The sequence below is a fragment of the Leguminivora glycinivorella genome, chromosome 18 (assembly GCF_023078275.1).
Source record: "Leguminivora glycinivorella isolate SPB_JAAS2020 chromosome 18, LegGlyc_1.1, whole genome shotgun sequence".
Taxonomy (NCBI): Eukaryota; Metazoa; Arthropoda; class Insecta; order Lepidoptera; family Tortricidae; genus Leguminivora; species Leguminivora glycinivorella.
In genome coordinates this window covers 1,686,431-1,712,187 of record NC_062988.1, presented here as the reverse complement: position 1 = coordinate 1,712,187, position 25,757 = coordinate 1,686,431, and the positions used below count along the sequence as shown (strand labels likewise).

Here is a 25,757-nt window from a genome sequence, read left to right as displayed (position 1 = left end):
CGGCGGGCCACTTCTTTTCAAAACATTACATCTTATAATTAACAATATTAACATGCATTAAATAACAAGATACAATTTACAATGCAAAAGTATTCATGAAAGAAAAATAGAGAATGAGAAAAGTAAGTGTGGCTATGATAAAAAAAAATGGTTCCGTTTCTACTTTTTTTGCCAAGCTGTAAATAATCGTAATTTTGATCAATTTTATCTCAATCAAAAAATCAGATAGTCTTTATTTATAGAACGAGCTATTTCATTTAAAATATACACTTTACATTTGGCTTTTTATGTTATTTCTGCTTAGAAACATGATCTCTTTAAATCCTAAAAGGGCTGTCCATATATTACGTCACGTAAAAATTCTTTTTTTAATTTTCCTCTCCCCTTATGTTACGTTTTTTGTGGATGACCCCCTCCCCCTCGCCCTTCCGCTGTGACGTAAGATGTGGATGACTCCAAATATGAGGAACAAAGTCTCTCAAGCATTAAATTCATAGAATTAAGGAAACTCAATGAAAAAAATCAGAATTTCTCTAGTTACGATCGAAAGAGCTTGCTAGAGCTATTTATTTATAAGTAGGAATAACGTAAAAGTGTAAATATTAAATAAAAAGCCCGTGTATAGTTCATTTACTAATAATAGATGTGGTTATGGTTATGTACTGCATGTTATATTATGTAATAAGTGAATTCCTTACGTAGTTAAGTGTAGAATAGGGGATGTGCAATTTTTAGAACATTGTATAAGTAAATCATATTTTATAATGTTATCTGTACGTGTTATACATATAAATAAATGGAGATGGTTAAACTGTGTTTGTTTCATTATGTTTCTTAGAAAGAATTCTTATCAAAGTATAGTTACAGTCCATTAACACATTCACTACCTGCAGACAATTTATAACCGCCCGATGTAAGGCGAGAACCCGCGGTTCTCTGGCATCTGAGAAAAGTTCACGGGTGCCCACCAGGTGGGTCCCTGTTTGCGAAAGTGGTAATATGATAACTAACTTAGTGACGTCACGGTCCACTGATTAGAAACATATGTATCCGATTTATTAAATATAAATTATGTTTAAAGTACTACTGTCCATGTTTTTATAATTAGAAATCTGGTGCTTTATTTCGTGCACTGCATAAAATATTTTATTTATAGGAACGTGCTCTTTGCTTATACAGAATTACGATTAGTTTCAATAAAAGACCAGTTCGTTACAAAAATATTTATTAAAATGTAGATAAACTTAATTATTATAATAACAACATTGCGTTCCATATTCCGCCGCAAGCGGTATATTATACAGTACTAGCTTATTACTAGCCATTTGTGAATTTATTGCTATTGGTTGAGGTTTTTTTAGGTCTAAGTCACGGGTTTCCAAGCTGAGAGCCAGAACCTTAGACACTAGTGATAAAGGAGGAGAGAGCGATCGCCTAATAGTCCATCGCTCGGTGACGAACTATAACTACAGAATATTAGTATAAGTACAGAAGGCTCACTCCTTTGATGTACACAAAATGCCGCCATATAAATTCTTACCTACAATTAACAAAGGGAACGCACACGAGCAGCCGACATTTTATTGCGCCGCGCGTAGGTCGTCACCACTGAATAGGCCGCGAACTCGCGGCCACCGGCATGTTTTTTTATTATTATTTCCTTTATTTATCTTTTCTCTTAGATTAGGCTATTATTATTATTATAAATGGGCTTACTCTTGGCCACAGACTAGCCAAAGGCAAAGACGTGGCCTACGATGGAGTGAGCTCGCCCAGAAGTTGCCTGTTCACTCTTGATTTGAAGGTTGCCGGGTTGAGCTCGAAAATATAGCCGCCGGCAAGGAATTCCACTCCTTGGCAGTGCGCATAAGAAAAGAAGAAGTAAAGCGCTTCGTGCGGATTCGTGGAATATCCACCAAGTAAGGATGGAGACCGGCTTGTAGCGCGACAGAATAGCGGAGTGAGCCGCCCCTGATAACTCGCTCGTGGTATCGTCTCGTCTCTCTTATTTACACGGGAGCGACAATCTTTTGTTAGTTTCCAGTGTCTTGGGCGTAGAATTTAGATCCTGTTTTGGGCCAAATTAGCGGTATAATGTAGCCGCTGCGCTGGCTTTAGCTTGGAAACCCCTGACTTTTTGGAACTCTTTATTTATGGGATAAACAAAATAATCAGATCAAGAAATAGTAGTTCATGTATTTTTTTATTTTGTTCGCTTAGCTTTTTTCTTGCTAACATTTTTTTTAAAGATTAAAATGAAAGATTAGATTGATCCTACAATATATCAGTACAATTGGTGTGAAGCTAAAGCGATTTTTAAAACACTAAATTGGCACAAATAGGATTATTGAGTGAATGAAAATATCTGTGATTATCATATAAATTAATCAATAAAATTGAGGCTTTTGATAGTTTTATAGTATAAATATAATATACCAGCTTTTGCCCGCGGCTTCACTCGCGTTAGAAAGAGACAAAAAGTAGCCTATGTCACTCTCCATCGCTTCAACTATATCCACTTAAAAAATCATGTTAATTCTTCGCTACGTTTTGCCGTGAAAGACGGACAAACAAACAGACGAACATACTTTCCCATTTATAATATTAGTATGGATTTGTCATTCGTTTATACTATTTATCAGTGGCGGAGCGTCAATACAACTCGATTCCCAACGGGTTCCCTAAAATTCTCTAGTATCTGTAGAAGTCCATACAAAACAGATTCCAAAAACCCCTCCGGCTTTACCAACGAAAATTTTCACGCCCCGCCACTGCTATTTATGCCAATTTTTGCGAAACGACTTACAGTTTGTATGTGCCACAGTCTGAGAAACAAGTATAAAAAATTAAAAAATGCCAATCCTGTAATATCAACACCTTTAATGTTTTGGTTTATGGTTTATCAATCTTTGAATTATTTGTCGTCAACTGCTGAGTGTTGCTAGCGCATTAATACGGCCATCACATAAATCAATACATATACAGTGTGTTACCACTATCAGCAAATAAGTTTTTTTAAAGGAGCGTAATTTAACGTAGTTATTTGACTTAATCATGATCTAATTAATAAATTAAAAAAGACTGTATAAACATTCTAACAAAATTGTTATTTCCAGCAATTTACAACACACTTATTTATCAGGTAAGGGCAATCACACACACACACACACAGCTCATAAGTATTCATTTGCGATGTAATGACAATTACGACGTGCACGCGGAACATTGAATGCGGCGATTTCATAAAATTGATTTTGAATTTAATTTAAATAAATATGATTTGCTAATATATGCTAACGATCGCTAACGGTGATCAGTTTTAACAAATGTCTGATACCTCTGCCACACTATGCCCCTCGCGCTGCTGCGATGTTGCCTTCTCCCGCCACACACTGCCCTACTCGCGCGATTATCGCACTAGGTTGTTGACGGCCCGCCGACTCGCGTTAAAAAACCGACAGAATAGGGAGCGGTGGGCATGACGAGGAGCATGACGAGTAGCGCGGCACACTATGCCTCTGCCTACTTCCCACGCCGCTCGTCGAGTGTGTGGCAGAGGTATGGTGGTAACACACTGTATGTTGAATATTGACACTTTTTATTTTCTCCTTTATACCTGTCGTATATTTGCCATGTGTGTTATACCACAGTGTAGACGGCGCTACTCGCGGCGCAGGTTGTCGAGGCGCGCCTGCAGCTCGGCGTCGGCGTCGGGCGCGCCCCCGCGCCGCCCCCGCCCCCCGCGCCCGAGCCCCCCGCCACCGCTTGCGGCGCCAAGGGGGTTTTCGCTGCAACAACAAAAAACTTTATCAATATACATTCACACTTCACAAATATAATGAAATAACAAATCCATACTTATATTATAAATGGGAAAGTGTGTGTGTCTGTTTGTTTGTCCGTCTTTCACGGCAAAACGGAGTGACGAAATTACGTGATTTTTTAAGCGTAGATAACATTTATATATATATTTTCCATTTTTAACAACCGGTTGAATTGGCTTAGGAAGTAATGATCGTTCCTATGACACCGATAGTCTTTAGGTAGGACGTTTATTTCTGTGATGATCACAGATATTTGTTCTTTTGACTAACATAGGCATAACAAATAGGTAGATACATAATACTATAGGGTGCCTGCCTACCGGGCGTTTAAGTTTATTGTGATGCACGCTGTGGTTGCCACAATATGTCAACTGTTAAATTACTTTTGTAAAGTGCCGACTATTTTTTTCCAAACTAGTCGCCGACTACAGATGTGGCCGGATAAACTGCTTTTCCGACTAGTCGGTACAGTCGAGTTCATAAATATTACATAGTACATTTCTTCACCTTAACTCGTTACAATAAGATGAAAAAATGTACACATATTTATAAACTCGATTGACCTACTTATAAACAATCCGCATACGAATCTGAATCGTTAAAACCAACAGGCAAACATTAATATTGCAAATAGCAACATTGTAATGTCGTCCCGCTCACGTAATATGCTTACATATTGATTTGAAAGAGACAACATTAAAATAAAATAATGTTGCCTCTTTTTAATTTCTATAATTTCATGTCGGACTATATTATCTACAAACAAATGAAATAAGCCGAGCACTTAATCAGGGTAAAGCAAGATATAATTTTGGCGCCTCTGTTTAAGAAACGGTTTCAGTGAAAAAAGTATCATCTGTCTTTTTGACCATGTTGCTTTTTGGCGCCCCTCCTACCATTTTTTTTTAATACTACGTCGGAGGCAAACAAGCGTACGGCCCGCCTGATGTAAAGCGGTCACCGTAACCTATGGACGCCTGCAACTCAAACAGTGTCACATGCGCGTTGCCACCCCATTAGAAACTTGTACATTCCCTTTTGCTGTGTTAAGTACACAGCAAAAAGGAGTGTACGAGTTCTAAGGAGGGTTCGGGTTGCCGACGACTCAAAGGACAATAGACGGAACAAGTTAGTTCCGTAAGTCCTCCCGTCATCAGCACACCGCACCCTCGTTGAGCTCTGGTAGCCTTACTCACCGGCAGGAACACAACACTATGAGTAGGGTCTAGTGCTATTTGGCTGCGGTCTTCTGTAAGGCGGAGGTACTACCCCAGTTGGGCTCAGCTCTAGATTCGAGCGACCGCTCCACTCACTCTACCCTTGATCCGGCCCTGCATATAATAAACAAAGTTACCTGATATTGAAAGAGATCCCGTAGCTTGTGGCAGACCCGACAGCGTGTCGTTGAGCTGCAACCCCAACTCATCCAGGATCTGCCCCACCACCGCGTCACTAAAACAAATACACATCAAAGTTACATACATTATTCCTCATCATCTCGCGTTACCCCCGCATTTGCCTCCGCTCATGGGAGCCTGGGGTCCGCTTTGACAACTAATCCCAAGATTTGGCGTAGACACTAATTTTACGAAAGCGACTGCCACCTAACCTTCCAACCCGAAGAGTAACTACGCCTTATTGGAATTAGTCCGGTTTCCTCACGATGTTTTCCTTCACCGAAATGCGACAGGCAAATATCAAATAACATTTCGCACATAAGTTCCGAAAAACTCATTGGTACGAGCCAGGGTTCAAACCCGCGACCTCCGGATCGAAAGTCGCACATGCTTCATTTGTTGTTATAAAAAATAAAAACAATCAAAAATATTTGAGGAAAATGTGATTTCGGCCACTTCCAGGCTGCGAAACCGCGCCATCTAGTTGAAGCCTAAAAGGCCCATAAATTTCAAGGGGTACGCTTTTTTGTATGGGCTTTCAGGCTCGATAAGAGTATTATATCGTCCTTGGTAATACCATATTTATGAGACGATTTTTCTATACATATTTTTGCACTTGACTGTACCTACTCCTACGTGAATAACACATGTTTTCAAAATAAAATGAAGCTACAGTTACCTTTCCTCCTCGTCTTCATCACCCTCCATCGCCTCATCAATGGAGTCATTCATCATCTCCTCCTTCATGTCCATAATCTCCGACTGCTTCTCAAACTCCTGGGACACAAAACAGATAATGGTCCAAATTTAGTTAGACATATGGCATTAATACAAGTAATACAACTCTTGGTTGCTTCACCCTTGTGCTTATTGTTACAAAATGGCAAGTTATTGTTAAGAGTTGTCAATTTCTATAAAGTCACTAATAACTAAGAACCCTAGTTAAAATATAGGAAAAAAACGTTGTTTTCAGTACAGATGGCGTTTTTCTACGCACTAGTGCGAGAAGTGGTTCATTATATGCTAGGTCGAAACTTCGGATGGCCATCTGTACTGAAAAACGTCGTACGATACTCGTGCAAAAAGGAAATTTGTAACTCGTGTCGATTTAAAACACTCCCTTTGGATTTATGATGCGTAAAGTTGCCTCACCACTATGTTCAGATTGTGATGTTATTGAGGATGTGTACCACATATTAATGGAATGTGTGCGGAATGAGTCTTTTAGAAGCCAACTTAAAATATCCTGTAATACTTTTACAAATGTTGGTGGCTGTAATAGTGCCCTGGCTTTTCCATTGTCGGACGAAGCCCGAGCACTATTCAAGCTAGTTAATATAGGCCTTAATATGTAACTATGTGGGTTATATGGAGCGACATAATCGCTAAGCGATAAAGCTCTTTAATAAAGATTTAAAAAAAAAAAAAACACTCCCTTCGGTCGTGTATTAATTTATCGCCACTCGTTTCGAACTTACTTTTTTACGCATTTGTATCGTAATGTACTATTTCATGCTTTTGTTCCCAGTGGAAATATCGACCGGCAGAACACACAAACCTGCAGTATCTTCTGTATCTGTGGCATGTTAAGCTGGCGGTTCATAGTGGCCATGGCGCGCGTGACGCCCCGCATGGCCTGCGCCATGGTGCTCTGTGACTTGAGGGTCTGGATCTTGAGCCCCACCGCCTGGATGTTGGCCTTCATCAGCATGAACTTGCGGACGTAGCGACGTGTGCGCACCAGGTCTTTGGCCATTATTTTTACTGCATCCTGAAAATTACAACTTTTAATTATTGTTGGAACACAATAAGTTACAAATGGAAGAGAAGTTTGGGGATGCCCGTCTGACGGGCTGCTGAATATGAGTAATGTTTATTTAGCCCAAAGATATCCCTATTAGCGGCAAGATATCCCCCCAGGCGACGCGGCGCGCGCCTCAAGCGACACGCCCCAAGCGACGCGTCGCCTAGAGCGCGCCTTACGTCCTTCAAATACAAAATGCACTGAGGAGACGTTTTTTAAATTACATTCGGGTGGCGCGACGCTGACGTCCGTTCCGCGTCTCAGGACATGCGTCACCTGTGTGTGGATGGTCCCTTACAGATAAGTAGTACACCTTTGTACTACTCAATCTGTTATTTCAGTTGTAATGGTTGTATCTGTTTGTTTTGTTTTCGTCATAAAATAAAGTGCTTACATTACCTACAAAAGTAAACATTTCAAACATTCAATCGTGCATTTTCAGTGACACAGTGGTGCATGCAGATGCTGTGTATGTGTATCTTATAATGTTCAGAATTTTTGAAAATTAAGTTTTATGGTACTGATTAATAAATAATTTCACCAACATTAACTTAAATTTGACACATTATTGAAGGAACTAATTAGTTATTTTCACCAAAAATTATACAGGTTGACACAGCAGAAACAAACAATTAAATTGGTCATTTATGTGCAAACAGGGGCGGCTCACTCCGCGATTCTATCGCCGCGCTACAAGTACATGCCGGCGGCCGCGAGTTCGCGGCCTAATCAGGGTTGGCGCGCGTTCTCACGGAACGCACGTTCACACTTTCTATTGTTGCTTTACGACGCGAGTTTTTTTTAAGGTTTATATGCGATGTCCGCATGTGGAATGGCTAATAATGCTTAGTTAAATAGACATCATGGATAAAATAGGACAATCTCACACAGATCTACTAATGATTAAGTCCCACGGATAAATTCAATAAGGCTTGTGATGTTGGGGCCCAAACAAAAATATATAAATACTGTATATACTGTATCTAAAAAGTACCCAAGGCTTAATAGTATAACATTTTATCTGAGTATTAATTCTTTTTAATCCATAGGCAACCCTATCGTCTGACGCTGCGCACGTGCGGCTCGTTTCTTTGTTAGAATTTTGTAGGCATTTAAAAAGGCGGCATTTCTTGAACATCAAAGCAGTGGGCCTTCTGTACTTGTACTATTATATATTCTGTGGTGCAAAGCAAATTAGTATAAGCAGTTAGTAAGGTCCGACCGAGAACGATATTTTTGTCTCGGCCGAGAACGAGACCGAGACCGAGATTCAATTTGATTCTCGGCCAAGACCGAGACGGAGACCGAGAATTTATAAAACAGTGAAAAACATGCAATTTTTGCAAAAAATGTTTTCATAACCGAAATTCGCCTATTAATCAGGAATCCAGGGGCATGTCGGGCCGTGTTTAGTGTTTGGTTCCGTAACAACCCAAACCTACCGCACCCCTTACCTATCTACCGTAGCAAAATAGACTAAGTACATCAGTGATAAACAAGTATACGGCTCGCCTGATGGTAAGCAGGCGCCATAGCTTATAGAGAAAATTAAATATCGATAAAGAACCTACCAAAATCACTAAAATCGGGATACCAAACAGGCAATGTAATCAAAGGGTAGCTAAAAACCGATTCGACGGCGAGTGTGCAATAAATTCAAAATCTGAGTCTCGGTTTCACCGAGAATCTCGGCCCATTTTGGCCGAGAGCCGAGACCGAGATCTCGGCCCGATTTTCGGCCGAGAATGCGAAGACCGAGACCGAGATCTCGGTCGGACCTTAGCAGTTAGCAGATTGTCTGTGAACCTTATCCTAATAGAAACATTTCCCTCCTCCACTTCTTAATCTAGCAATTTCCCAGCATAGAGCCAGGGACTTCTAACATTAGGTTATTTTGTTTTGTATGAAGTTTCGTTTCTTTTCTGTACAGCATTACTTTTGCTTTTGCATGTGTAGATAACTAGACCATACCATCTGTCCCTCTTTAGCCAGCTTCTTAATATCGTTAATGAGTTTCTTCTCCTGCTGTTCCATCTTCATCCGCTCGCGCTCCAGGTCACGCACCGCCTTGTTCAGCGCGCGCTGGTTCTTGCGCAGCATCTCTTCCGGCGTCATACGGTGCCCGAACAGCCACTCCATGGTAGCTGGTCTCTTGAACCTGCCAAGTACCAAAGTCACACTCTTTAAAAAAAAAAGAAAAAAAAATTGTGTCATGCCAGAAGGTTAAAGATTTGTCAGGATGAGATCGAGATTGCTCCATCTATATCAGCTCTTTAGTATAAAGAAAAAAGTCACTAATACGCTTAACTGAAGGACATCTACACAGCTCATTTAAGTAGATACATCTTCGAATACATCATGACGGTGGGTTTCATAGAATGAGCACAATCATTAGTTTACATTAATTAAGTCCTCGATTACATTTGGAGACGTGTTTACCTGTCTATGCGTAAATACAGTAGGTGATGTGATGTGATGATTCACCGTTCGATATTCAGCATTCAACTCACTACAAGGTCACCTTTTTAAGACGACTTAGGTTTAAAAGAAGTGCACTTTTTGGGACTTATTTATTAACCAATTTCTAGTTTTGGTTGGGAAACAAAATTTTGTTTACCCAAAAAAGGGATTTCCTTTGAGTTCACTAAACTTCTGTCAATCATCTGTCATTTTGACTTCTTTTGTCATGTAAAACCATTTCAGTTTAGAGCACTTTACATAAGTGTGCTACTGCATCGCAGTCGTTTAAGAATATGACTTGAATAGTGTAAAGCATTCAAGTGAAAAAAAAAATTGTCTGTGGTCGGCTGTCAATGTCAAAATTGACAAATGAGACCGTGCATCGCGCGCGTATTTACGTTTTTCGTTTGATCTAATTTATATTCATCATTATTCCGAAGAAATTAAACGTGTTTTTAGCTTTATAGAGTTTGTAAATCATCAGAACAATGAGTGACGATGAAATTACTATAATGGAGGTCGACGAGCCGGAGCCGAAGGCGTCGAAAGCGAGCCAGAGCAAGCCGGCTGGACACCTGCCGTGGATCGAGAAGTACCGGCCACAGACATTTGCAGACATCGTTGGGAATGAGGATACTGTGGCGCGGCTGGCCGTGTTCGCGCGCACAGGGAATGCGCCGAACATTATCATCGCAGGGCCGCCTGGTGTGGGCAAGACCACGACGATCCTGTGCTTGGCTCGCGCGCTGCTAGGCCCTGCGTTTAAGGACGCCGTGCTCGAACTCAATGCTTCCAATGACCGCGGCATCGACGTCGTGCGCAACAAGATCAAGATGTTCGCACAGCAGAAGGTTACTTGCTCTTAAAAATAATCACTGCTCATTACTAGTTGCTACTTTGATAAAATTGTGGTTGATTTAATCCGATGATATTCCATTCTGGGTTCTCTTAAGGAATTTTACATATCTGTTAGTTGCCTAAGTGTAAAATATGTAAGATGGTGTTAATGTCTAATAGTAAAATTTTGAAATGAGTGAATTGGTACTCTTAAGTTATGGCCTAGTTTTAATAATCTAACCCCTTTGCTCTATTCAGTCTAAGATTCTGAAATCAATTATTCATTCTTTGTTCTAAAATATAAACATTTGCAAAAACTAATTTGGGTAATAACGAGAGGAGTAATAAATGTTTATATTTACTGTGAAATAATGTCTGATGAAACATAACAGACAAATCAGAATTTAAGATTGTTGTGGTTACAGGTCACACTGCCACCAGGAAGACACAAGATCGTCATTCTAGATGAGGCAGACAGCATGACAGAGGGCGCCCAGCAGGCCCTGCGTCGGACCATGGAGCTATACTCAGCCACCACACGCTTCGCTCTAGCTGCCAACACCTCGGAGAAGATCATAGAGCCTATACAGTCTCGGTGTGCTGTGCTACGGTACTCTAAGCTTACGGATGCTCAGATACTTGCTAAGGTATGTCATCATTCACATGGTTAACTGCTATTTCAATATATTTTTATTTCTCATACCATTACCACTTTTTCATGCACTTTGTATTTTGAAAATATATGGAACGTTTGGAGCAACTTTTATCTTCTATTAGAATTGAAAAAGCTTATTCATTAGCTCAGTCGTACAAGGTCGGTCTAATGTAGATCGTAGGTGTCAGGGTTTCGAATCCCGGCCAGAAATTAAGTTTTTGTTTTTTGTCTTTTTTTTTTGTTTTTGTATTTATAAGAGTTTTTTTAATCTAAAGACGTGATATATTAAAATAGAACGAAGCTCCCAGATATTATTTAATTAATGTAAGAATACATCTTATGAAGAATACATATTAAGATAATTAGTTGTATACAGGCAACTATCAGCTGTTACAATTGCCTGTCTGACCAATAGATAAACACAAAAAATACCCATGTTAAATAAAATGGCCCAGAAAAACACTCCCACTGTCTAAACTAGCATATTGTTATAGAATTATCCCTTTATTCATAAACATTCTCTAAAATTATCAAGCCATTTCATTCGTCCCTTCCTTTCGTATTGGTGAGATAGAAAGGGACAAATCGGCTTGATAACTTAAGAGAATGTTTTGAATAAGGAGGTTAATACATTTTCAACACAGGGGTGACATTGTCACATGACGACAAAACCGAGGGGGTTTCTATATAAAGATTTAAAAAAAAATAGCATATTAGACTTATATTGACCGGGATATAGACCGTGATTACCTTTTTGATTTTTGTCGAGCTCCCGATATTTCGACGCAGTTGCATGCATCATGATCACGGAAAACTGACGAAGGCGGGTGGATGTTAAAGTTGCATAGACAGCGCGCGATCTACCCTCCTTCTTTCAATATAAGTCTAATGAAAATAACCGTGAATCATTCAAAACTCTTAATTAGCATATTGTTATCCTTGTCACTCTTGGACATTTTCCACTTTCCTACAGGTGGTAGAGGTGTGCGAAAAAGAGCAGCTATCCTACACAGAAGAAGGTGTGAGCGCTGTAGTGTTCACTGCGCAGGGCGACCTCCGCGCCGCACTCAACAACTTACAAGCCACGGCGCAGGGCTTCCGACATGTGGCGCCTGATAGCGTGTTCAAAGTGTGTGATGAACCACACCCCATGCTCGTGAGGGGTATGCTGGAGGCTTGCACGAGGCAGGATATACATGAGGCGTATAAGGTGGGTACTAGATTATTGTAAGATATATAATATGTATGTAGTCATGTCAAAATAGAGTCAAAGTAAGAAGACAAAGGGTTGACTTTATAATTAATAGATAATTTTAATATCGCTATCGCGACTTTTTCTATTGACGAAAAGGGTGTGCCACAGTGTTTTGTCGATTACTTTGTTATCTCAGATATTTCTTAGTCTCAATATCCTTTATCATACTATAGGTATAGATATATATATTATGAGGTCAGAAGACAGTATGGTTGCATGGAGGTTTCATTTTTAGCACCACCCAGGGGGGTGCACGATAGCTATACCACATCAAGTTGTCTTTGGTTAGACACATTGATTCCATATCTTTTACCACTCTTACCATCTTGTCTCAAAATGATCTTATCTCCACCTCTTTCAATTTTCTATTTTTAAATTTGTCAGGTAATCGCAAAACTGTGCAAGCTCGGCTACGCAGCCGAAGACATAGTGTCCAACATCTTCCGCGTCTGCAAGACGCTGGACGCCAGCGAGGATCTGCGGCTCGCGTTTATCCGCGAGGTGGGGCTGACGCACATGCGCGTCGCCGACGGCTTGTCCGCACCGCTGCAGCTGGCCGGGCTGCTGGCGAGGATGTGCAGGGTGGCTGGCGGGGGGGAGTCGGACTGGTGATAGTGTGTGTGCTAGTGGACTTGTGTTACTCTATAGCCTGAGACGTTAAACAGAACAGAATGAAAAATACATATTGCAGCTTTGTCCCTAAATCAATCAATTTTAAGCTGGGACATGTATGTCATGGTGGCTCAGTGTCTAACTGTTAAATGACAAAAAAACCATGTGCAAAATTCAGAAATCATATTAACCCTTTCGCTGGCAGTGCTCCGTCTGGCGACGTACTGTCACTGATAGTACAGTCAAGTGCAAAAATACGTATCGAAATAATCGTCTCATAAATATGGTACTACGCTCTTATTACACCGGACTAAGATGCTATAGGACATATTTTTGAGTAAGATGTGTATACCCATATTTTTACACTTGACTGTACATATACGGTATGTCCTTTCTGCAACAGTCGTTCGGCTGTCAGCGAATGGGTTAAGTTTATGTAACTTGAATTTATAGCCCTTGAAATAACATTCTCAAATGCGTAAGTGCGTTTTCATATGTGCATACATTGAAATAAGACTATTAAGTAAAGTTATTCCATGTCAAACAAGGATTGTGCTAAAGTAATCCATATGTTAAGATATAATAATAAATTGTTATGGATATTAAGAATTTTTACTTCAATGTTCACTGCCTCTTCCATTTTATGTGTTTCATAATTTTAGTAACACAATCCTTTAGTAAACACTATTGCACAGAACAAATAACAATTACAGTGAATAATTATAATGGTTATGTACAAAGGCCAGCTTGTAATTTTGATCCCAAAGGTGTGTAGTTTAGGTTTGTATAAAAAAATAAGAGTTCGAAATATACATATCCATTTATAGCTTATTCTATTACAATTTAGATCTTATATAACACTTGTATAAAATTATAAAACCTAGTTAGTCCCAGTATCTGGCCCTCCGCCAGCAGTCTTCGGTCAGAAAGTGTCTTCGATCAGCTTGTTGTGCACATCCATGAGACTCTGAAACCATTCTCCGTTTGTGACTATGTTTGGTCCCTTCGTTTTTAGACTAGAGTATAAAGTAGATTCGTTTTTGACTTGAGTAAATTTAACCATCACCGTCTTAAAATTAATAGTAAACTTTTAAAAATAGTGATCTTGTATATTAAAGTATAAAATATTTTTTATGTAAATAGAATTCACTAGAATCTGATATAAAATAGCACTTAAATTGATATGTAAGGTTTTACAAATACAACAAAAATGTTTCCAAACGAAATATCTAAGTGCCAGGGTAGGTATATTACTTCAAACCCAAACTAAATGGTCTGTCAGAGCGTTATAACCGCTCAATATGCGAGGAAAGCTACAAACTTAAAACAAAAAAAGTACACTGTTTTTAGGACAATCGCTTAGAATGATATAATCTCTTTACTTATATTGAAGTTAAGAACAGACCAGACCCTTTTCTCTAACATTCAATACATGATTTTTCATTCACTTTACTAAAATTGACGATTGAAACCCAGCCTTTTTCTGATCAGTTTTGTTTGTTCGTGAACTTATGTCTTCACTATAAATTATCTGTGTGTCCGTATGTTCCCTTCTGTGTGGCGACGAGGCTCCATATGGTGTCGCTACGCTAGTGCAGCACCCTCTGTTTGTCGACCGGCAGCTCGGCGATCAGACGTTGGTGCTCCTCGCTCAGCGCCTACGCACACATGTACACTCAGACACCCGCATTGAATGATGTGATATTACTATAGTAATGATATTACTGTAGTAATGATCTTTAACTATAGTTAACTATAGTTAAAGATCATGGTTTCCTGTCAATGAATCCTTTTAACCGCTTAGAATATTGCGTGCTCGTGTCGCCACCGGTAAGAGTAACCACAGTACTATCAGCTGCAAAAGTGCAGGACAATTTATCAATGAATTCATTCATAATTTCTCCATGCACTTTTGCAGAATAGTACATGTATAACATGTACAATACGATTTCTCAATACATTTAATGAAGTTACACTCGGTAAAATAAGCTGGATATTATATTACACATATACATGTTGTACATACATATACTCACGCCTGCATTCCCATATGAGGTAGGCAGAGCAGACGAAGCTCAAGTTTCAGTGCCACTCTTAGCAATTAAGGAGTTGAAAGATAATAAAATTGTATATATCGGGCGGTCAAAGGATTCATATCAGAAAATCATCATCCTTAAACTTATTGTGTATTTATATCAATATCACACATCATCCAAGGCGTTTATAAATTAATTATACCTGTTAATTTAATCCGAAAGCGCCATGATTAGGTGAAAGTTAAGTCTGAGTGTACCCCATGCATTCCTCTGCCTCATACACACAAACACACATGCTTGTAAATGCCATTTTCCTTAGAAAATAGATTAAGATACAGCGGGGCAAATCTCGCCTGGGGGGCCATTGTAACTAATCCATTTTTTCCGTTATTACACTATGATGTTGAGTTCTACATGTATCCACTGAACACGCCCACCATATATAACCGGTGGACACTATTTAATAAATGCAAACATTGTAAAACATGGAAAAATGGACCAGTTATATTTGTTCCCCAGTCGAGATTTGCTCCGCTGGTGAGGTGAAAAAATGTGGCGCTTAGAATTTTGGCATGCATATTAACAGTAGTGACACAGTATAAGGATATATCAGTAGTTAATCTCCGGCAGCGGCGGCGCGGTCGTTACTACTGCGCAAGGTCACGCAGGGTTGTACAACGTTACTATAATCGACTTCGTACAATGTAAGTTGTTGTAAATCTAATAGGTACTATTAACTGTAAGTAGGTTTTAGTATAACAATACCACGTCATGACACCACATTAGTCAGTATTGAAGATACAAAAAATCATTATAAATATATTACTCTCATACGCGCAATAGTAGATTGTGTAACAATAATTGCAAAAGCGTTAATTTAAGTGTTCATTTTATATGTTTTCTCTAGAATACACCCAATCCATCACAATAAAAAAAAGATTCGTTTGAACTAGAAACGTAGGTACCTACTGTCCTACTCGTATTAGTAACTGTGTATGGCGCTATGCTAGTACCAACGCTCTTTCTACCTTTTTATCTAATAAAGATTCAAGTACGTATTTGTTTCTTAAATACTGACGAAATCATATTTACATAAAATGTTTGAATAGATGTTTGCACAATATTTAAGTAGGTACCAAACTTTCGAGCTAGATAGATCGCAGCATCTACCTAAATGTCGTTACAGATAAATCCTTATTGATTTTAATGTGTCATTCTAGCTTTAAATCTCACTTTTACGCCATTTACGTAAGCAATAATGTACCTAACACTGCAAATATATAACAACCACTTACTTTTCTGGGTGTCTAGGAATTCTAAAGAATGACATTTCCGCATTTTGAGAACTTTCCATACACCCATAAACACTACAGTAACGAAAATATGTCTTCGGTGCTGACGTCATTTTCTCCCGAACTCAACACGTCAACACAGCGCGCAAACGCGGCCCCGACTGTCCAGCCCAATAATCACCAGTTTCGCATGTTTTCGCCGCATGCGAGGGGAGGGAGGGGGACACACCGCGCGGCGTGAAGTTTGTAAGAAGAGTTATTACTGGTTTTATACTGTGGTAGTGATGTATCTCACCTATTCTGATAGATCAATTGGCATATGGTTTAAAAAATCACCTTAAAATATTACATGACATTTTAATCCATCGCCATATCAGCTTGACTGTTACTGGAAGGCAGTGATGGTTGACTCCTTGGGTCACATACCTGAAGTACTTAACATTCTTGTAGCTCCAAGGCAGTATCTTTATCAGCTATGACCATTGCTAAAGGGTGACTACTGAAAAGCAGAGATGGTTGCCCTGGGTCACATACCTTGAAATACTTGACAGTCTTGACTCTCAGCTCTAAAGTAGCGTCTTCATCAGCTATAAGCAGAGCCTGAGGGTGCTGCTGGAAGGCAGAGACGGTCCACATGTGGTTGACGCCTTCTTCCACGGCTCGGGACAGCGCCAGCGCTTTGTGCACGCCCGTGATCAGGATCATCACCTGCAACATCAAATCTTTTGAGCAAAATCTAAAACATTTACTGAATTTTCGAAATTGCTTCCCAAAAGTGTGAAAACGAGAATGAAACTCATGTTAGCAAATCTGACCTTATGGAAAATGCAAGGTTATGCTACGGGATAAGGGAGAGTAAAGTCTCATTTTTGCAACAGTCTTTCGACGACTTTTAGGGACAACGAATCGCAGTCAGCAAATCCACAGGATACTCTATTACAGGACACAATACACTGTCTATGGCAACTGCTGAAATAATCAATATCAATATATCCAGTGCAAGTCGGGCTCCTAAAATTCGGCAGAGTCTTAAACTTTCTAAAAACTATGGGAAGTCTTCAGCCCCGATAACTGATCGAGGGCAAGAAAATATATACATGTGATCCAACTTTAAGCAATTGGGCTAAATGAATGCGACACGTGTGGTGAATGCTTGCTTTCGGCCGGGCGTCCATACAATCATCTACTGACCTCCTTGGCGTCCATGACAGTCCCCACGCCAACCGTAAGCGCCTGCCGAGGCACCTGCGAGATGTCCCCTCCGAAGAACCGCTTATTAGCCTCCAGCGTGTCGTAAGCGAGGGTCTTCACACGCGTGCGAGAGACGAGGGAGGAGCCTGGCTCGTTGAAGGCGATGTGGCCGTCGGGACCGATACCTGGGGTGAATGGGAAATTGAGGAGGATGTAGATAGATATTTTATGAAGGATGCGAATTGGAAAGAAAACTATTCCACCATTTTGGAGACATACTTATACCTAATGTAGTAGGCCTATTGTATAGGTGGTACTAATTGATAGTGATACGGAACGACGATGTAGGTTATGTTCTAGAGTCTAAACGTTCATTTCTAATGCAATATGAAGAGATAACACTATACCCTGATCACGTGTCAAACTTCGGTTTTATATAGGAAGTGTCCTATTTATTCTGTGTTTAATGAATGAATAAGACTTTTGAGAAGGTGTAGTTTCAGCTTAGATTTGAACACGTATAATGAGATGATTTCCAATTGGCGGAGGGCGATTGTACCAGCATCGCGTGGCTGCGTATCGAAAACTGCTACGGAAACTAGCCTAGATGTGTCTTGGACACATTCATGAGGCTTGTCATACATGTATATTTCAGGGAAACTAAAGTTTTTTGGCTGTTTGTCATAATCCCGAAAAATGTGGTTTTCTACGGGCCTTTCTTGAGCACTTTACCTCCAATGAAGAGATGTAAGCCTGAAGCCGCCCGCAGTGCTCGTGTTCATTGCGGTGGAGGGAGATTGTTCCAGTATCGCGTGGCTGCGTATCGAAAACTTATACGGAAACTAGCCGCCCTCTGTGTTTTGGGTATATGAGGCGGGAGGTCTTGGTTTTTCGTAACGGTAAGATGGCTGTTTGGTAATATTTAACTATGATCCCGAACAAGAGTGAAGTAAAATGTAGTTTTCTAAGGCCTAAATTGATCATTTAAGGCCTAAATTGATTTGTACCTTTTCCTTTTCTTACGCTCTCAAATGTTTAGTTTTGGTTAAGTAGCATTTAAAAAAAAAAACAGACTGTGATTTTATGTAACAAATTAATGAAACTCTAGGTCTATATACTTTAACAATATTGTATAAGTACTGTTTGTAAACGACTGTATGTTTCTAAAATATAATAAATAATTAATAAATAAATAAATTTTACCTCCGATGAAGAGATGCACGCCGCCGGCGGCCGCGATGAGCTCCTCGTACCGGCGGCACTCGGCGGCCAGGTCGGGCGCGTTGCCGTCCAGCACATGCGCGTTGCCGGGCTCGATGTCGATGTGCTTGAAGAACTCATTCCACATGTAGTAATGGTAGGATTCTGGGTGGTCGCGGGGCAGACCTGAAACATTAAGAATGTAGAGTAAACTCAACTGCACAAAACTACTTAGTCTTATTTCTAACAAGAAATGCGTCATTTTATTAGGTTGAATTTTTCAAAACAGATATCTACACAATAATAAACAACAAAAGATCATATACAACAAAATTACTTCTACTTTCTCTCAACACATTGCGCTAAGTCAACACGGTTTTTGTCAGGGTCGGAGCGTAGATACTAATCTCCTGACATTTACCGATTTTATCATTAACAAAATATCTTCTGGAGATCAGGTGGACGTCGTGTATACCGATTTTTCTAAATGTTTTGACAAAATAAATCACAATCATTTGCTTAGAAAACTCTTTGAGCTCGGTATACACGGCGACCTCCTCAGATGGATAAAGTCCTATCTATGCAATCGTAGCCAAGCAGTTGCTTTAAAGGGTTTTACCTCATGCTTCCTTCCTATATCTTCCGGAGTGCCTCAGGGGTCTCATCTAGGTCCACTATTTTTTATCTTATATGTTAATGACATGGCAACCTGTTTCCGGAACTCTGAACATCTCGTCTACGCTGACGATACTAAAATATATAAAACTGTATCCTCGGAGGCAGATTGCCATGCATTACAGCACGATCTCGATAACTTTTCCCGTTATTGTTCTGAAAATCATCTTTTTTTAAATACTGAAAAATGTTACGTAATAAGCTTTAATCGTAAACACGATCCTCTCATTTTTAATTATACGTTTTCAGGGAATAATATAACTCGGGTATCCTCAGTCAGAGATTTGGGTGTTACTCTGGATTCACAATTAAATTACAATTTACATATTGATAATATCTGTAATAGAGCGTATAAAAGATTAGGTATGATTCTTAGGATTGGCCAGCCCTTCAGGCGGCCCAACACTTATAAACTATTATTTTTTTCGTTTGTTAGGAGCATTTTGGAGTTTGGTTGCGTTGTCTGGACGCCGCAGTACCAGGTCCATATTGATCGACTGGAAAGGATCCAAAATATTTTTCTCAAGTCTCTGTGTTACAGAACTGGTAATTATTTCGAACGAACTTCGTCTGCTGCAAAGCATTTTTGTGTCCCTTCCCTTAGTAGTCGTAGGCATTATTTAGATGCAATGTTTTTATTTAAAATTCTTAAAGGCGTGATAAAGTGTCCGAACCTTTTAGACTTAATTACTTTCAGTTGTCCGCGACACCCCCTACGTCCTAGATCTCTATTTCATATTAGTTTTGCTCGTAAAAATTACTCAAAGCACACTTTTTTCAGACGAGTCCCTAGTTATTATAATAAGTATCTATTTGACATTGATCCTTTTAACACTTCTTTGTGTAGTTTGAAAGTTTTACTCAAGCGAACAGTGTTTTAGATTTTAGACTTAACACTAGTATTACAAATAAAAAACCTAAGTGTACATTTTTGTTCGGTTTAATATGAGTAACTAATATTTACCTCCTCTAACTAAATTAATTATAATTGTATCCGATCGTAGTAAAGAAAATGTATTTAGTCTAATGACTGTAAAACTTCTTAAGTATTAGCTACTGTTCATGATTTCTTTTGCTTACCTATTAGCTTACATACCTAATTTTGTTAGTATGTTAACAATCTTTATATTCAGTAATGAACCTCCAGGTCTTTTTTTATCCAAATTACTTAGTACCTACATTGTAGTACACCAACTCATTTATTTATGTGACTGTTTGTGTTCTAAATAAATTAAAAAAAAAAAAAAAAAAAAAAAAGGTCGAAGAACGAGTTCGAAATGACAAGTACCTCTTACTTACTTGACGAGATTTAGCGTAACTATTAAATATATAAATAAAATAAATAAATATATATTGGGGACACCTTACACAGATCAACTTAGCCCCAAACTAAGCAAAGCTTGTACTATGGGTGCTAAGCGACGATATACATACTTAAATAGATAAATACATACTTATATACATAGAAAACATCCATGACTCAGGAACAAATGTCTGTGCTCATCACACAAACAAATGCCCTTAACCGGGATTCGAACCCAGGACCGCGGCTCAGCAGGCAGGGTCACTACCGACTAAACCTAAACCAAACTAATTTTAATTTGATTAAACCTAAACTATATTGATCGTATCAACGTTCAAAAGTAAGGTTGAAACAATGAAGATTTTCATTGAAGACACTCACCAACATACTCATCCATATTGAAAGTCGTAACATATTTGAACGACAGCCGCCCCTCCTTATAGAAATCTATGAGCCGCCGGTACATGCCCAATGGCGTCCCACCAGTGGGCAGGCCCAGCACGAAGTGCCGTCCAGGTCCAGGCTTGAACTCCGAGATGCGTTGGAGGACGAACCGCGCCGCCCAATCCGCCACCACACTGGCGTCGTCGAGGATAATTAGACGCATTGCTGGCCTTGTTTATGGTACAGCTGGAAGTTACGAAGATATATTAAGTGAAACTTTTATTTCTATGGAAAAAACATACGACGCTTGTGGCAGCAATGATGGCAATGCTGTTATTTTATCTGCAACAGTGTGTATGTGTATAACCGACGTGCTTGAAATACAGTATACATTCCCTACTCCCTAATAACTACATATTATAGATACCTACATAGGTAGGTGCGTTGAAGTGAGCGAAACTAAACAAAGGTAGGTAAGAATTTTGAATGATTCACGGTTATTTTCATTAGGCTTATATTAGTTATATTGACCGGCATATACTTAGACCATGATTACCTTTTTGACTTTTGCCGAGCTCCCGATATTTCGTCACTACTTTTAAAAAATCTCGTATCTCACGCTGTCCCTCAAAGTTAAAACGCAGTAAGTCTATATGCATTCCATACATACTTACTACAATTTTCTTTTCAATGACAGACGAAGATACAAGTTTTTTTATTTTGAAAGTAGTGACGATTTGCAGTTGCATGCATAGAAAAAGGTATCCAAAAAATGAAACCAGATACCTTATCTTTAGTCTATAGGTCATTCATTCATTTATTAGAAGGAGTTGATATCCATACTAATATTATAAATGGGAAAATGTGTGTCTGTTTGTTTGTCCGTCTTTCACGGCAAAACGGAGCGACGAATTCACGTCATTTTTTAAGTGGAGATAGTTGAAGGGATGGAGAGTGACATAGGCTACTTTTTGTCTCTTTCGAACGCGAGCGAAGCCGCGGGCAAAAGCTAGTCTAATATAAGCATTAAAAACTAAGTCATTTACTATTTACGATGATTTCATTTCATACATCTCGTACGACTTCGATCTTAAGAAACATCGTACCTAACCGTTATAGCCTATCATTAAGTGGTCAATAAATACCTACTGATAAGAAGTCAATGGCCTAAATCGAGCAATAAAAACAACGAGATAATGACATGTGGGTGCATTGCGACAGCCTATCTGCGGTGGGTATGTGGCCATGTGAGAATAAATACCTAAATGACTAGTAAGTAGGTAATTTTGTGATTTTTTTTTTAAATTAAATATCATCAGTCACAGTTATCCGTAGTTAGACGGATGTTACACGGTATTTAGTAACATATTTCAGCATTTTTTGAAGATAAATGCAGGATGCCACTAAACACCGAAAAGTTTTGGATTTTTCAAATAAGGCTTCAATATTTTACGAGACTCTTCAGGGGTGCTTAAACGCTACACTTTGCCGGTCATTAAAAAAAAACAATACATTCATAAATAAAGTTAATATATACTGGATTATTTTGTTTAGTTTCCTCACTTACTGTGTATTATTAAGAGTAACACAAATAAAACATTAGCAATCGACGTACACAGTACACACCTCTAACAAAATTCACACAACTGGATTCGAATAAGAAAAATATAATCAAAAAGCACTGCCCACTGAACTTTGAAATCATTTGCACAAAGCTACCCTGTTAAGTATATAGAGTACCTGGGCGACCGAGCTTCGCTCGGTGTTCTATTTTATTATACTTCTTGTGTTTTTTACATGACAGACTTACCACTTCCAAACAAATTTGTATGAAAAAATCAACAGTAAATCACTTAAATAAACAAATAATTGATACACTATAGTTGTATAGGTACTTTATTTTACTTTAAACATAATTATCTGACAGTTTACACAATCAACATAACGCATAATAGCACTTCTGTTTGAAGTATTGAGTTTTAAAATAAATAATACTGAGATAACGGAAGAAGCTTAAAATTCGTAATAATAATTAAAACACTTAATGAATACGTAAGTTTTATCACCCGAGAATCATAAGACATAGAGTATATTGAATAGTATCAGGGGCGGCTCACTCCGCGATCCTTTCACCGCGCTACAAGTACATGCCGGCGGCCGCGAGTTCGCGGCCCATTCAGTGACAACGACTTTCGCGCGGCGCAATAGAATTCAATGTCGTCTGCACGCGTGCGGTCCGTTTGTTAATGTAGGTAATAATTTAGAATGGCGGCGTTTTGTGAACTTCAAAGGAGTGAGCCTTCTGTACTTGTACTATTATATATTCTGTGATAGTATGGTATAGAGTTATCAGTCAAGATTTTCGAATGAAGCGCCATCTATTATTAAGTTACGACAACTTTTCATGTGACTTTCCATGCCTAAAGGATTTAAGAACATAAAGTATAAAGCATGTGGACCTCCTAGTGAGTATTATATTCTTTGATGTGGACCCTCTTAAACGTGGAACGCCACATATTTATGGCAAGATTTCTAAATGGGTCCTTCATCTACCAGTCACATTAATTAATAAATATATGAACGCTAACTTATTTGCCAATAAAACAGGACATTAACAAAATTTACAATTTAATACATGTAATTGGCCATAGAATGCCGTTCGCTAGTTTGCGGGTGGTACAGCGACATCTAGCGAAAATTTTGGACATCAAAAAATACTTATACATTTTACGATAACAATCATTACCCAGTTTGCGGGGGTAACAGTGACATCTAGCGAACAATTTGCACTACGGCATAAAATTGTTTTTCACGCCCTCTATCGTTAATTTTCCTAAACATATACAAAGTACATCGGATTTACTATTTCCTTTGACTGAAAACACCGTGTCATAAGATTCATAAGTTAGTCAATGTTTGTTGTTTCGTATCCTTGACCTGTGTCGCCATCTAGTTTTATCATAAATAGTACTTACATCGAGCGAAAGAATTCTGTCTTAACAACTCAACTACTCCACACGAGATGGCGCGCGTTTTGCCACGAAAGCTCAAATAGAGATGGCGGTATGTGCCTATTATTTCCGGATAATTCTAGAATGTAATAGCACATCTGTTTGAAGTATTGAGTTTTAAAATAGTACTGAGATAATACAAGAAGCTTAAAATTCGTAATAATAATTAAAACACTTAATGAATACGTAAGTGTTTTCACCCGCGAATCATAAAATTCATAAGTTAGTCAATGTTTGTTATTTTGTATCCTTGACCTGTGTCGCCATCTAGTTTTCTCATAAATAGTACTTACATCGACCGAAAGAATTCTGTCTTAACAATACAACTACTCCACACGAGATGGAGCGCGTTACACCACAAAAGCTCAAATAGTGAATTTTTCTATTCGTGTTAAGTATTCTTTTCATTAATATAAAAAGACTTGAAAATATTATAACACCTCGCCCGCGAATTATAAGTTACCTAATGTTTGTTGTTTCGTATGCGACGCCTTGATCTGTGTCGCCATCTAGTCTTTATAATAAATAGTACTTACATCGACCGAAATAATTCTGTCTTAACAATACATCTACTGCACACGAGATGGCGCGCGAAGAAAAACGCATGAAAACTCGAAAATTCGCGTTTTCCGAGACCTAAGGATAAGTTAGATCGATTTTTCACCTCCGAAAAGCCCCCACATAACAAATTTCAGCGAAATCGTTAGAGCGGTTTCACTCACCGAACGAGATCGTCGGTATGTATCTAAATAAATAAATAAATGCCGATTCTCAGTAAAAAAATAAATAAATAAATAAATAAATAAATATACAAGAATTGCTCGTTTAAAAGTATAAGATCACTGATCCACATGAGAGGGCATTGTTTGGGCTGGTGTCCCTCTCGCACGTGTGGCCAGTGTTAATGAGGTTACCATAGTAGTAGTATTTTTATCTCTATATTACCTGACTTTATAACTTCTTATATTATTTTAGTGTTATATTCAAACTAGGGCTTCGATAATTATATTTCAAAGAATTGGAAAATAATTATAATGTAATTATTTTGATGCCAATAAATCAAAGATTTGTATAATTAAAAAATATGTTCAAATGGGTATTAGTAGATTTGGTAGTAACTTTGAAAATTGACTGGTATCCCCAATGTATGACAGTGATGACGTCACTGAATAAAGCTAGGAACACACTACGCGGACGTCCGTCGTGAATCGACCGCGGACGGGAATCTGGACAATGGAAATACACATAACCGTGCAAACTATCGGTCGACGGACGTGGCCGTGGCCTTGAGCGCATGGACGTCCGATCGAAATCTGAAGCTAGGAACATACTACGCGGACGTCCGTCGTAAAACGACCGCGACCGCGACCGATCAGTGTGCACGGAACAAAACATCCGGCGAGCCAGATTTCGATCGGACGTCCACGCGCTCAAGGCCACGTCCACGTCCGTTGACCGATAGTTTGCACGGCTACTTGTATTTCCATTGTCCAGATTCCCGTCCGCGGTCGATTTACGACGGACGTCCGCGTAGTGTCTTCCTAGCTTGACTCGCTGGATGTTTTGTTCCGTGCACACTGATCGGTCGCGGTCGCGGTCGATTTACGACGGACGTCCGCGTAGTATGTTCCTAGCTTTATGTTGACATTGTCAGTAAGTGCGAGAGGGACACCAGCCCAAACAATGACCTCTCATGTGGACACACTTTTTGACCTAACTACTCATTCTGGTTTAACTGTAATTCTGTGTTCGCGACTCAGTTAATAGCATAGATTTAGAATTATTAAACTAGATTGTGGAATCACATTTTTTGCCATACTA

The 25,757-nt window shown here is 39.1% G+C and overlaps 3 protein-coding genes across 4 annotated transcripts; 1 reads left to right on the top strand and 2 right to left on the bottom strand.

Annotated features, from left to right (window-relative positions):
* Nucleotides 1-1,881: 1,881 nt before the first annotated feature.
* Nucleotides 1,882-9,684, bottom strand: LOC125235818 (charged multivesicular body protein 2a). Its single transcript, XM_048142409.1, is given in 7 exon segments — nt 1,882-3,717; nt 3,720-3,788; nt 5,179-5,276; nt 5,901-5,998; nt 6,780-6,992; nt 8,997-9,183; nt 9,465-9,684. Coding segments are annotated over 6 exon segments (702 nt in total). The 5' UTR covers nt 9,165-9,183; nt 9,465-9,684; the 3' UTR covers nt 1,882-3,661.
* Nucleotides 9,685-9,861: 177 nt separating this feature from the next.
* LOC125235852 (replication factor C subunit 2) lies at nt 9,862-13,446 on the top strand. Its single transcript, XM_048142462.1, has 4 exons — nt 9,862-10,336; nt 10,748-10,969; nt 11,951-12,187; nt 12,617-13,446. Exons 1-4 carry the CDS (start codon nt 9,974-9,976, stop codon nt 12,842-12,844), a joined length of 1,050 nt encoding a protein of 349 aa, XP_047998419.1. The 5' UTR covers nt 9,862-9,973; the 3' UTR covers nt 12,845-13,446.
* A 199-nt stretch (nt 13,447-13,645) lies between these two features.
* On the bottom strand, nt 13,646-22,644 carry LOC125235854 (glucosamine-6-phosphate isomerase). Of its 2 annotated transcripts, none has more exons than XM_048142463.1 (6): nt 22,552-22,644; nt 20,923-21,171; nt 18,567-18,749; nt 17,364-17,548; nt 16,707-16,880; nt 13,646-14,502 (listed from the first exon to the last, which is right to left on the bottom strand). In XM_048142463.1, exons 2-6 carry the CDS (start codon nt 21,146-21,148, stop codon nt 14,434-14,436), a joined length of 837 nt encoding a protein of 278 aa, XP_047998420.1. In that variant the 5' UTR covers nt 21,149-21,171; nt 22,552-22,644; the 3' UTR covers nt 13,646-14,433. The 2 variants fall into 2 exon arrangements, with proteins under 2 accessions (XP_047998420.1, XP_047998421.1); XM_048142464.1 differs by having other exon boundaries at nt 13,646-13,811.
* Nucleotides 22,645-25,757: the final 3,113 nt, after the last annotated feature.